Here is a 13,239-nt window from a genome sequence, read left to right as displayed (position 1 = left end):
CTTACGATCAAACCACCATACGAACCGTTAAATCGGAAAATCATGCTCTGCTCTACGATCCTGGGCAGAGATAGAATAGAATAGAAGTGTCGGCACTGAAGAAATAGGGGATCTGGCCTTTGGAACCCGATCTTTCCATAACTGACGATTGATTGAGATAGCTGCTGGACTTATTGGCAAAAAATAGCGAAATTTAAATTTAACAGCGCGCAGACTCCCACGCTGAAGCTGGGCGGCCTTCCATTGGCACATTACCGGGACCGAATTGGAATAAGAAAAATCCAGGCGATGTATACGAGGTGAGAGTTTGTGGAACTACGTACATCACCCGGAGAAACTAAAGACGAGTGGAGCCCAAGATCATTTTATGTGCAGTCTTCAGTACTTCGGAAATGTGCAAGATATTTAATTCAAATCGAGATTGAAATGGACGACACGACCTTAGACAAGTTCGTTGTAAAGCGACTGTATTACGTAGGAGCATTGCCTAGCCCTAGCCCATCAAAAAAGCCGAAATCGAAAGTTAACGCATGTGAAGTTTAACTATATAAACTGATGGAGTGACTGTGATTAGTTCATAATTCGTTCGCAGTTTATAATGCTAGCTTTAGTCATAACAATTTAAACAAAGTTATGTGAATAGCTAAAACAGTTAATTATACATTATTTTATGTAAATTATGTTATGTCGTATAAAAAGTATTTTTTTTGGCAAATTAAAGTGCAGTAAATACGTGAAACGGGGGTCATTTTACATTAATTGCAATGGGAAATATGTAGGTTCGCATTTAGAACGAACCGCTATGCGAACCGAAATCCTACCCGACTAAAGGTTCCATGCCCCTATCAGCAATTATTTAACTTAACACAGAGATATGAACTTCAACTGCGATCTTGCTACAAAGATGATACGCCTCAACGCCCCCACGTACCTGAAGAGATATCAGGCTGAGCTGTGGGAGTCGGCACAAGTCTCTTCCCTGTGGAGAGGACGAGTCCGGTATAGTATAATGTATACGCTGGGTGTACCTGAGCCGGCCTCACTCAACACGTCGGTATTGAGCACACAACCTGGAGTCTAGGAATCATTACCAAGAAACGGCTGCATTATTAAAATTCTAGAATGTATGAAGCGAATAAATATTTCTACGGTACAAGAAAGAGACAAAATGTTTCGAAATTCCAGAATAAGTTTTGCAAAAAGGGGGCTTGCAATCCTTTTCTCGACGAATACGACAAAAATGGAGTAATGTTTGAGTGCCGAAGCCGACAAAGATCGACAGTGAATCCAGGAACTCGATCCTGCTCATAGAATTCGCTAAAACAATTGCAACGCTGGGTGCTAATATGAGTAACTTCGACGGTAATAATTAAATAAAAGGTTCCATAAACAGACCTGTATAAAAGGTTCAATCTTAAAAAATATAAATCAGTACTCACTGCAGTGAGTGACAGAGAGCGCATTTTCTCGACGAAGAAAACTTGAAGTCACTGACGGACAGACGGACGGACGGATGGACGAACGGACGGATGGACGGACGGACTGACATGGCGAGCACAATAGTGCATTTTTTCCATAAATGAGAAAATGCGCTAAAAACGCATACCTGAAGAGGGTCCCACGCATATGCTCCGCACGCGTCCAACGTCATGCAGGACATGAAACGAGTCTGCACCGCCACCGCAGCACTCAGGCCTGCGAACTTTTTAGCAGCCTTCCCTTCTGCTGGTGACCGCAGCATACGCGTCTATCTGCACCAGTGCGATGTGAAATGCCCACAACCACCTGATCAGCTTCATCGCAAACGCATACAATGGAGATGCGCTAGATGAAGAATGTCTGTGAAGATGCCAGACGATGGAGTGGAATACAGCAACAGTGTGAACTAGTGTTAGGAGCGACGTGACAAAAGCGATGATAAACGAAAACTTTGCGAGGAGAGCAAGCGTTCAAAAAATGTAAGGTATGAGCTGGATATTTCCTTACTTATTTGGAGCGCATATGCATGGACACTTACTTCTAAAACTAAAATGGTTTCGCATAAATTCTAAACTGTTCCTCAAAAGTTGCACAGACAAAGAACTTAATTTTTTTCAAATTATATCATTTAACCGGTGACAAGCTAACAATCTTTAGTTACTGAGAAGTTCATTTGCTCTTCAACTCACGTGCATTCTCAGGAGCGATTTTGTATGTCATTGATGCTGCAAGAGCGGCAGCTAGAATAAAGTCACAACTTTAAGAGAACACAATAGACCAAATGATACGTTAATGATTTAATTTGTGCTAGAGGAAGAAATCGATTCAATTGCAAGCTTTTGCGTCAGGTGGAGTAATGAGTACAATTGAGACACTCGTAGGAAAAGATGATGCACATTTGTCAAAGCATGGAAAAAATATAACTCAGTACTCATTGCAGTGAGTGACAGAGAGCGCATTTTCTCGTCGACGCAAACGTGAAGTCACGGACGGACAGACATGACGAGCACAATAGTGCATTTTTTTCATAAATGAGAAAATGCGCTAAAAGCCATCAAGAGGCACCAATGTTTGCGTGTATCTCAGATCACACCTCGATACCTCCAGTTAGTAATTCATGTTCATGGAGGGAAAAAAGCCTCACAATCGCTGAAGAAATAACATTCTGAATGAATAACAAATTTGACAATCATGACTCCTACCGTGAAAACCCATTACGTTCAGAGATGATATTATATTCAATATCTGATAATAGAAGTCATCGCACGTTGATTGTTTGCATTCATAAGTAATTCTTAAATAATACTAAACACGCTATCGAATACAGATCGCAATCATGTTTTGTCAGTAATCAACCTATTAAGGTAAGCTTTCAGCAATGTCAATTGTAAGCATTTCCATTTTATTTATACTGGCACTATTAAAAATAATATAGAACTACATATTACTGAACTGAGAAAATTTCACAATTCATTTCCCGTGTCTATTCCACCAACAAAATAAACAACTTTAAAAGAACCAACTCAAGGCGAAATGATCTGAACGATTTCATGCGGTTCGTTGCCCCTCCGAAATAACTACAAGAGATTATGGTTGAACTATATACTACTAGTTCAACCATGCACGAGATAACATTTATTGGGCGCTCTAAGAAAACTGAATCTCGGAGCGAGTTCGAAGGAAAGAGATTTTTTCAAAGATTTGCTCGAATATTTTAACCAGACAGAATAGAGCCCGTAAAGACTCGCTGATTTACACGAAGCAATCGCTGCAAATGAGGAAAATAAATTAGAACTTAATTAATGATCACTTCGAGCTGTCATTTTGCTTAAAAATTGTCACAAAATTAAACTTGTGAGGACTTAGCACTTTCGACGTGGCAGTGAAACGTTTCAAATAATTGTCGGGCAAGTGCTTACATCACGCAGAAGCTGCAGAAAGAATCCCAATGAACACTAAAAAGCACCAATCAATAAAAAATTTAACTACACTTTAATATAAACTCGTCAGCCCACAGAAACATCATGCAAATCATACGGATTTACTGAAGTGATACAAAGCTGGAAATTACTGGAATGAGACATTTAGTCTACTAATCCTTTAATAGAGTTCTGTCATAAATAATTCTTGCTACAATATTCCTAAAACGCTTTCTGCAGAAACACGATAAGGGTTTAGCTACATGGGTTACTTTATTCGAACACGTACAATATCTAGGAATCTCAGCCGAATGAAGCACAGGGACGTTCGATATGATCTCGGACTAAATACGACTCTTGTAACTCCAACTGCATAGAAGTATGTAAATCTTTCGCAAACCTAACTTGGATAATGAGAACACAACGACAGTTAGCGTAATTATATATTATTATAAACACTCCTTCCTCACAGCAGCGAACAGCGAAAAAGAATGATTCTTTCATTAAAATTATCGTTAAACTCGAAATAAACTTCCCTGCAATAATAATTATTACAGTCAAAAAATTTTTAGAATGCGTACAAGAATCCAGCAAAGGATAGGTCCGCCAAGACCAACGTTATCGGTGAGTGAACCCTTAGGAAAAAACTAGAATGAGCGATGACTGCAAGGTTGCTCAAATGCAATGCCTAATGCTACAGTTTGCTTATAATACAATTCTAACACAACAAACGCATTCTTCGGTATTTCGCGTGCCAAAATATAGTAGACGTAATCGCTTCATAAAAACAAATATTAATAGGATTTTAAAAACGTTATTTAAATTATAGACGTAAATTTTATGATAGACGTAAATTTCAAGTCGTAGTAGCTATGTATTAATAAATGCTACGTTGACGAGTCTAGCGCCAGTAAATTTGTTCAAGCCGGGTCGAAAAAGTATACATATGAATATCAGGCGAGTTTCATTACGGTAAAATAAATCCCAGCATCTAAATAAGAATAAATTTTACACTTGGAATTACTGTTCTCCTGTGACGGAGACCTTATCTCATTAAATATGAAGTATATAGCAAGAGAAGGTCGCGTAACGCAAGGACTGTGAGCTCAGCGGTTGCGGCCTCAAACTGGTTCAGCAACCATCTCACTATCATTAGGAAATTGTCACAGCAATGATAACTAACACCACCGGCGCCCTTGCAACGCATCGCTGCATTCTGGTCAAAATCTAGGTTGTTCTCATATCAAGAATATCTCTATCCCAAGTCGCTAAAACGAAAATATCGGAGTTTTCGGTTAAATTTACGCTCAATTTAAACCTTGATTTTATGTTGTAGGTATATTTTTCAATAAAATTAAAAAGAGAAGAGAGAATTAAGAAACTACGCTCAATTTAAATCTTGATTGTTTGTTGCAAGTAGATTTTTCAATAAAATGAATAAGAGAAGACGGAATTGAGAGACGATGTGCATTATAAGCAATTGAGTTAAAAGCCACAGATTTCTAAGACGACTCGGACGTACGGTGCAACCGCTCAGCAGGTAATATTATAATATTATATCTATATTATAATATTATATCTATACCCTTACTTGACTCTTATACACGAACCTATGCTATACAGAAAATAACCTATGACTTCGTTTATACAACTACAATCAGCACAATGGACTACACTTGGTAACAATTAAGAGTAATTCAAGTATAATAGAAGTTAAAGCACCCATTACATACATAACGTAATTCTCAAGTGCAACTTAGTATCCAAGCAGCAGACGTTGAAGGATTCGTGAAAATCATGCGCAGAAAACGCTAACATTCTCGACTCAAGCTGCCTGAAGAAAAGCTTTGCAATCAACTGCACCTAAGATCGCCAGTTGTCAGTCTTATACATGACATCTTAATGTACGCTCGAAATTAAATGAATCTGAATGAAAGAATCGACACGTTATTCAATTAGACTGAGAAAAATACAAAGCATTGATTTTTATCTCATAAGTAAGCATTAATGTGAAGTCATTATCAACAGCAATCGTGACCGGCAGTTTAAGCGTAAAATAGATATTTTATTTGAATGACTATAGGCTGTAAGGCAAAAACCTTGTATTAATTTTCATTCTATCGTCAATCAATGAAGAGAAACAACAGCTCCTATTTTATAATTGCTACAGCGCAATTACGAACTTCATTAAAACCAAAAATAGTTCCTACTTTTCCACGGAAAAACTGGTTTTTCTCACAGAGCTTCAACAAGGGTTTTCTCCAAGGTTCTTATGTCTACCAACTGTGTTTTCCAAACGATTGCTTCAGTAGATTACACGTATCACTATTACATTTACGCTATAAATTTGGAAAAATTTATAATCCTAAAATCATAAAGCATCAAAATAACAACGGGCAAATGCTCCATTAAGGAAAACTGTAAAAATGTAACAACTTTATTGAACATTAAACCCCCACTGACATGCAAATAACTAACTAAAATTCAAAAAACAATAATTGTTGCTGAGAGATTTTGAATGGGTAGTTCATTATCCGACACGTTCATACCCAAACATTGCTTTTTATCAATGATGTTGGTCAATGTTCGTTTAAGTTTTAAATTTACGATTTGGAATGCGCCTTACTGGCCTTGCATGAAAAAACTATACGATAGGAATATCTTTTGGGAGCCTTTGCATGAGGCTTAGCTCGCGATATAAAAATTTCCAAACCTAATTTGCTCGCAAAATAGCGAGAAAACTAATATTCTTCCAAGACAATCTATCGCGGAGGAAAAATTTCTAGAAATGGACAAGCTTCGAAGTTCAATTTTCGCGCAAATAAATTGAAATTTGCAGGGTAACTCTCAGACAGCCAGAAAAGATTTATTACTCCCATGCATGTAATACTTCACCTGAAGATCCAACACAAAAAAATTTCTTCCAGACTAGGAGTTGCAATTTGTACAAATTAGGAGTAGCTGACAGCATCAACATCTTATTGGGCGACTATCAATTAAAATGGGACTTTACTTCGAAGTGTGGTGGTGGTGGTGGCGGTAGAACACCGCAAATGGAAGAGAAAACTCTACAACTCTTCAAAAACGCAAATTATATCAGCATTTACTACGTCAGATCCAAAATTTACTAATAATCCTTTACTGGATAATTCCTTCTCAATGTACTTAAAAGGCGGCGATAACCCCAAATTAAAATGTCTTCCAAATGACAGCGCTGACGGTGACCAAATGGAAATTGGGAACTCGTCATTACGGAGCACATCAAAAAATCCACATAAAATCCCCAACAGCAAACAAGCGCTCAGTCAGATCCAAAATTTACTAATAATCCTTTCCTGGATAATTCGTTCTCAATGTACTTAAAAGGCGGAGATAACCCCAAATAAAAATGTCTTCCAAATGACAGCGCTGACGGTGACCACATGGAAATTGGGAACTCGTCATTACGGAGCACATCAAAAAATCCACATAAAATCCCCAACAGCAAACAAGCGCTCAGTCAAATACAAGAAAATCTAACAACCGCCAACTTACCAGCTGCCAGCGGTGCATTATACACTACAAGAACGAAGTTTTATGCGTCTAGAGTATTTACATGGGAGTCACTGGCCGCACTTCAAGCCACTTTTTGAGCGCCGGTTTAGACGTCACGGTCGATATGAGATCCCGAACTTTAGGTGCGGCGTCCAGACAGTCCTTGTGCTGGCTGCTCAGCTGACTCAGGTAGCAGGCTACGAACACGTCCACCCACGTCAACTGCGACACAGCAACGTTATGTTCAACATTGGCATGTATGTATATGCACGCTACGAACACGTCCACCCACGTCAGCTGCAACACAGCAACGTTGTGCTCAACATTATCATGTATATATATGCACGCTACGAACACGTCCACCCACGTCAGCTGCAACACAGCAACGTTGTGCTCAACATTATCATGTATATATATGTACGCTACGAAAACGTCCACCCACGTCAACTGCAACACAGCAACGTTGTGCTCAACATTATCATGTATATATGTCATGCAACCACAATGCTTTCAAAATAACCATGTATACCACGTGTCACATAATATTAGGCCATGTATATAATAGTATATATATAATACCAGTAGGATTTGTTATAAATGTTAGTTACATAGTGATAAACACGAAATCTTGTTGAAAAACCATATGAAACAGGATTAGGAAATTCTCAACGTAAGTGTTTGACAACATTCCCCATTTTGGTTTTCATATTCTGCTCTCGATGAGATTTCGACGCATCCATACTATGTTTGTACCTAGATTGAAATACAAATAATGCACTCGGAGAAATGAATGGATCATATTGTTCAAATAGTGGCTTTCCTTCTCACACACAGGACGAGCAAAGATGGGACGTGGCACCGACTCGCTTATTTTGCCTGTGCAAACTAGGTCAGGACGGTCCTCACAGTAGTAAAACTGCGCATCGCTATTTGGCCAAAATCATACTCATTTCTATGAGTGTGCAATGATGCATAGCGAAGTCTGACGCATTAATGTCCCGCCTTATAGGGGCACTAAGAGCATCGCTATTCGGACAAAGTCTCCCTCATTTCTCAGTGTGCAGCAAAAGCCCCAAGCACCGCACCTCGTCACCACAGAAGAAGGTACGTCATGTGATAAATTATCAACATGTAAGGTGAGGAGATAACTCAGTATAATGCTCGTTATAAGTTGAGGAGATAACTCGGTAAAATGCTCGTTGTAAGTTGAGGAGATAACTCAGTATAATGCTCGTTGTAAGTTGAGGAGATAACTCAGTATAATGCTCGTTGTAAGTTGAGGAGATAACTCAGTAGAATGCTCAACATGTAAGCTCAGGATAAAACTCGGTAAAATGCTCAAGATGTAAGGTGAAGAGATAACTCAGTAAAATGCTCCAGTTTTAAGGTGATAACTGGTGAAAATGAGCGGTATATAGAGTGAAGGTAACTGATGAAAATGCAAGGTGATAAGAAAACTTCTCAAATGCAATGTGATTTGAGAAGTTTTCAATTTAATAACATGACCGGTCAAAATGAAGCGATAGAAAATGCGATAAATTTTAGTTCAGAAACGCCTTTAGTCCTAGAAACGCCTGATGCCTGGTGCAATTAAAAAGAATTAACTACTCATTTGATCACGATACTTCACTAGATGAAAGTACTTTGACAAAACCGAAACTATGTATAAAAAATTACCTAATAACCAGAAATTTTCGTAAAAATATATAGACTCCGTCCTTAAAAATCAGAAGCAGTTACATGATCCGACACAAAGGGCAAGTCATGTCTAAGAAGGAATATTTTTTATTACATTCTAGTTCAAAGGAGCAAAAAATTCTCTACTTTGCAACTGTGCATTATTAAAAATAGAAGATCAAGAAACATCTTTCGAGACCAGCATTTTTCACAAAAAGAAAACGAGTAGCATTATAAAAAGCAGGGGACAAAGCATGGGTTCAAACGAAAATGTGGCGGACAGAAAACATCTTTTTCTGCTTTTGTCGAGAAAAAAGCAAGCCTCGACAGCACTTGATGGTTCGAAACCATTAGGTGGCAGCTGAGTGAGTGCAATCAGACGAAGCCGTAGCATTTGTTTGGACGTAAAGCCCCGGCCTTAGCGCACGGCTCTAAAGGATTCCGTGTTGTCGTTGCCTTGACGAAAATAAATTTACTGATACGGGAGACTTAAAATAATGGAGGACCTGGCGCGTTAGAACATGTTCGGGCATGTCTAGACATAGCATGATGATTGGGTACATGCTCAACCAAAAATTTTGCAACCCAACTCACAGGTGCGACGTTGAAGTTTATTAGGAAGTTTGTTTGAACGTTATTAGGGAATCGATGCGTAAGCAAATTCAAATGGTCCACCATTAGCAGTGTATTCGAACTCTAACATCACTACATTACGCGTTGCATACTAAGTTTGCACAAAATTGGTGCAGCGAAGAAATATAACGTATTTGATACATGTATATCATTCATTTGCCCCCGTATTTAAAGTATCTTGCATTACGATACTTAAGACATTTGACGGAGGCAGCATGCTATAATTATTTTTTATTTATTCACATTATAACATAATGCTTTCTTACTTGGCATAGACGATCTGCGCTGCTACAGGGAGAAGGTCATGCACGCTGTCGGCCACCTCATCCCCAACGGCGGCCAACCATGGGTCCTTGGAGGACAAGCCGTGAACTGCGCCTAAGTAGCGGCAGATGGCCACAGACTGGCTCAGCGGACGACCATCGACATAGAGGACAGGCACTTTCCCGTACGGCGTATCTGCAAATAAGAAATACTAAGATACGTTCCAAAGATTAACATTCGATACAAGGAAGTTAGACTAGAGGACAGACACTTTCCCGTACGGCGTATCTGCAAATAACAAATATTAAGAGACGCTCCAAAGATTACCATTCGATACAATGAAGTTAGACTAGAGGACAGACACTTTCCCATACGGCGTATCTGCAAATAAGAAATACTAAGATACGCTCCAAAGATTAACATTCGATACAATGAAGTTAGACTAGAGGACAGACACTTTCCCATACGGCGTATACTGCAAATAACAAATATTAAGAGACGCTCCAAAGATTAACATTCGATACAAGGAAGTTAGACTAGAGGACAGACACTTTCCCATACGGCGTATCTGCAAATAACAAATATTCAGATACGCTCCAAAGATTGACATTCGATACAAGGAAGTTAGACTAGAGGACAGGCACTTTCCCGTACGGCGTATCTGCAAATAACAAATATTCAGATACGCTCCAAAGATTTACATTCGATACAAGGAAGTTAGACACAAGTCCCATTATCACGAAGGTTCACCGTTAGCATTATTCGTCAAAATATTGGGAGCAATTGAATCTAAATGCAAGCTGATTAGCATTATTAACATTGGTCCTGGCAACGTTTATGATGCGGCAAAGAACTTTGTTGTTATAAATCATTCGGCAACGATGTATAGGAACTTTCAAGAAACTTTGAGACCAGAATTTTAATGTGAGATCGCCTCAGCTTGATCAAGGCCATTTAATTTCTCTTCAATACATAAAATTGATCAAGTCGCCAACACTATTTTAGATTAGCTCCTTCTGGAAACGATAACTATCAATGGATAATTCGCTCAGGCTGTTGTCCACCACGGCATCTTTTCTAAGAAGGTAATGTATCTAAGTTGAGGGTAACTTTCACAAATGGGGTAAAATATACCGGATTTGCAGGGATTCCTTAAAATCGTCGTTAGACAGCAACTAAACATTAGCTTATTTTTTTCTGACGACTATGAAAAATCAATTACGAGTGTTACAGTAATAATAAGTACGAGTGTTCAACTACTGAATGACTGCCCACTGATATTGTTATGATGTCAGTCACATCTCTGAGCATTTATTAACACTAATAACAAAGTCTTGTTGTCAAATACTTCATAAGGCTGTAGCAATCTTGGTGGCGACTTCAGAATTGATGGCCTGCGCAATCGTGGTGCAAGCGACCGCCGGTGCGTCTGAAGCAATCGTTAATTTCGACGCATTACGAAAGTTTGACAACTTCAACAAGTGGAAGCGAAATTAACGATGCTCCTGTTCCATACTAAGCAGCGCGTGAGGCTTCAAGCTAATAAAATGGTGTCGAAAATAACACATTGAATCATACCTAACCCCACTGAGTAAAAATACCTAATGTTTTTCTCAAGCCCACATAAAACAACAAGCTTACAAACTGACAATGTTTGAGAACAATGAAAAGATAGGAGATTAGTTCATGAAATGGAATTCGCAGCGTGTACGAAGGTTGCTAACAAAATGCGGCAGCGTCCGCTTATCAGATTAAAATGTCAGCGTGCCCAAGGAAATAAAGGATTCGAAAGAACCAAACTCTCGCTAACTAACTTACGCGGCGCCAAACGAACGAGCCTGTCGACGCGGAGCGGTCGACCCAATCGTTCGTTCATGTCTGGCCCAAATAAATTGAAAGAATTTGAAAGAAATACAGCAGAAGTGATTTTAAAAATAGGAGAGTTGTTATATAAGAAAATATAAAGTTAATGATATAGATTAATGAAGCAGTAGTTCATAAAATTCGTAATTACCTTTTAATTAGGCGAATGTACATAAAATAAGCTTTAGTAATTTTATCACAGCGGTGCCTGGTCAAATTATAAATTATTCAATGAAGCCGGGTAAATCTATTTCAAATTCACCACTTATAAAACTGATGTGGAAGAGAACATCGAGCCTTGCCGACATCTGGCCTGCCGTGAGATTCATTACATAGCGTCAATTGATACTTGTCCGTCATATATCAAAAGCAAGCGCAATTCGCATCGAAATTCTAGCTCAGTCGAAGCGAATGTAGGCAACTGTACGCGAGCTCGGGGCGCTAATTAGAATGGCATCTCACGTACTCTTCTGAATTTAAATGTTTGACTCTTACACGTCAGGTGTCAGAAGAAATTTCATGCATCAATCACTCTGATAACATTACAGTTTTTGAATAATACATCAAATGAAGTCTGTTACAGTATTACGTGGACATAGGATGAAGAAATTCATTGGGTGAAAAACAGGCATTCGCCGAAGATGAAAAACTAGGGCACCTGTCCTCACATTCTTAATATTAAATAATTAATTAATATTAACTAATTAAATTAATAAATTAATTTATTGTAACTTCACAGAAACACGTGACTCTACAGAGACTGACGCGATTTTGCATAGTCGATGTTTTAGAGCCAGAAAATTGAGATGCCAGAGAAAGTGTTTACAGACAGAATACCGTGATTTCATAGACAAAGTCTTGATTTTACAGACAAAACATTTTAACGTTCCAGATAGCGGCGCTGTTCCAGAAAAAGGTCGTCATGTATATATAACTGATTGATCATTATTTTTAGACAGAAAGTCTTGTCATTGCAAACAGAAGAAAATTGTGATGTTACAGGCAGAAGATTGTGATGTTACAGGCAGAAGATCGTGATGTTACAGGCAGAAGATCGTGATGTTACAGGCAGAAGATCGTGATGTCGTTACAGGCAGAAGATCGTGATGTTACAGGCAGAAGCTCGAGATGTTACAGGAAGAAGATCGTGATGTTACAGGAAGGTAGTCGCAAAAAATTAAAATAAAAAACACTCCGTAAAAAGTGACAGCGCTTCACAAAAATGACGGCAAGACGATCGTAAATTTCGACGCCTATAAATTTCTGAAGCGCTGCCGTGTGAGAGAATTCTGATGAGGTGAAGCGACGCAGGCGCCAGGGACTACAACGGAAATCGTTAAGAGGAAGACGAGGGCGTCATCATATCCACAGAGATCGTCGATAGATTAAATAGCATATTAACACTCAGTCTCACATGTAGCCTCCAAAAAATGAATGGGGCACAGTGTCTAAATAGTGACACACTTAGATCGTCGATAGATTAAACAGCATATTAACATACCCAGTCTCACATGAAGCCTCCAAAAAAGCAATGGGGCGCAGTGTCTAAATAGTGACACACTTAGATCGTCGATAGATTATACAGCATATTAACATCCTCAGTCTCACATGAAGCCTCCAAAAAAGCAATGGGAAGCATTGTCTAAATAGTGACACACTTAGATCGTCGATAGAGTAAACAGCATATTAACATACTCAGTCTCACATGTAGCCTCCAATAAAAATATAACTCAGTACTCACTGCAGTGAGTGACAGAGAGCGCATTTTCTCGTCGACGAAAACGTGAAGTCCTGTCTCTTATACACATCTAGATGTGTATAAGAGACAGCTGTGGCAGCGTCTGGTAACATAGGTGTTGTATCTCTGCAA

The 13,239-nt window shown here is 38.9% G+C and overlaps 1 protein-coding gene across 1 annotated transcript in view; it reads right to left on the bottom strand.

Annotated features, from left to right (window-relative positions):
* Positions 1 to 6,954: 6,954 nt before the first annotated feature.
* The window catches only part of LOC108679833 (probable glutathione S-transferase 7), a 30,368-nt gene continuing 24,083 nt past the window's right edge, over positions 6,955 to 13,239 (bottom strand). Inside the window, exons 3-5 of the mRNA XM_018168560.2 lie at positions 9,509 to 9,701; positions 8,018 to 8,039; positions 6,955 to 7,154 (exon numbers count right to left, since the gene is read on the bottom strand). Of these exons, the coding sequence (XP_018024049.1) occupies positions 6,990 to 7,154; positions 8,018 to 8,039; positions 9,509 to 9,701 (380 nt within the window). The 3' untranslated portion in view covers positions 6,955 to 6,989. The remainder of the gene's footprint in view (positions 7,155 to 8,017; positions 8,040 to 9,508; positions 9,702 to 13,239) is intronic.

The sequence above is a fragment of the Hyalella azteca genome, unplaced genomic scaffold (assembly GCF_000764305.2).
Source record: "Hyalella azteca isolate HAZT.00-mixed unplaced genomic scaffold, Hazt_2.0.2 contig17921, whole genome shotgun sequence".
NCBI classification, from domain to species: Eukaryota; Metazoa; Arthropoda; class Malacostraca; order Amphipoda; family Hyalellidae; genus Hyalella; species Hyalella azteca.
This window is presented reverse-complemented; position numbering and strand designations above follow the sequence as displayed.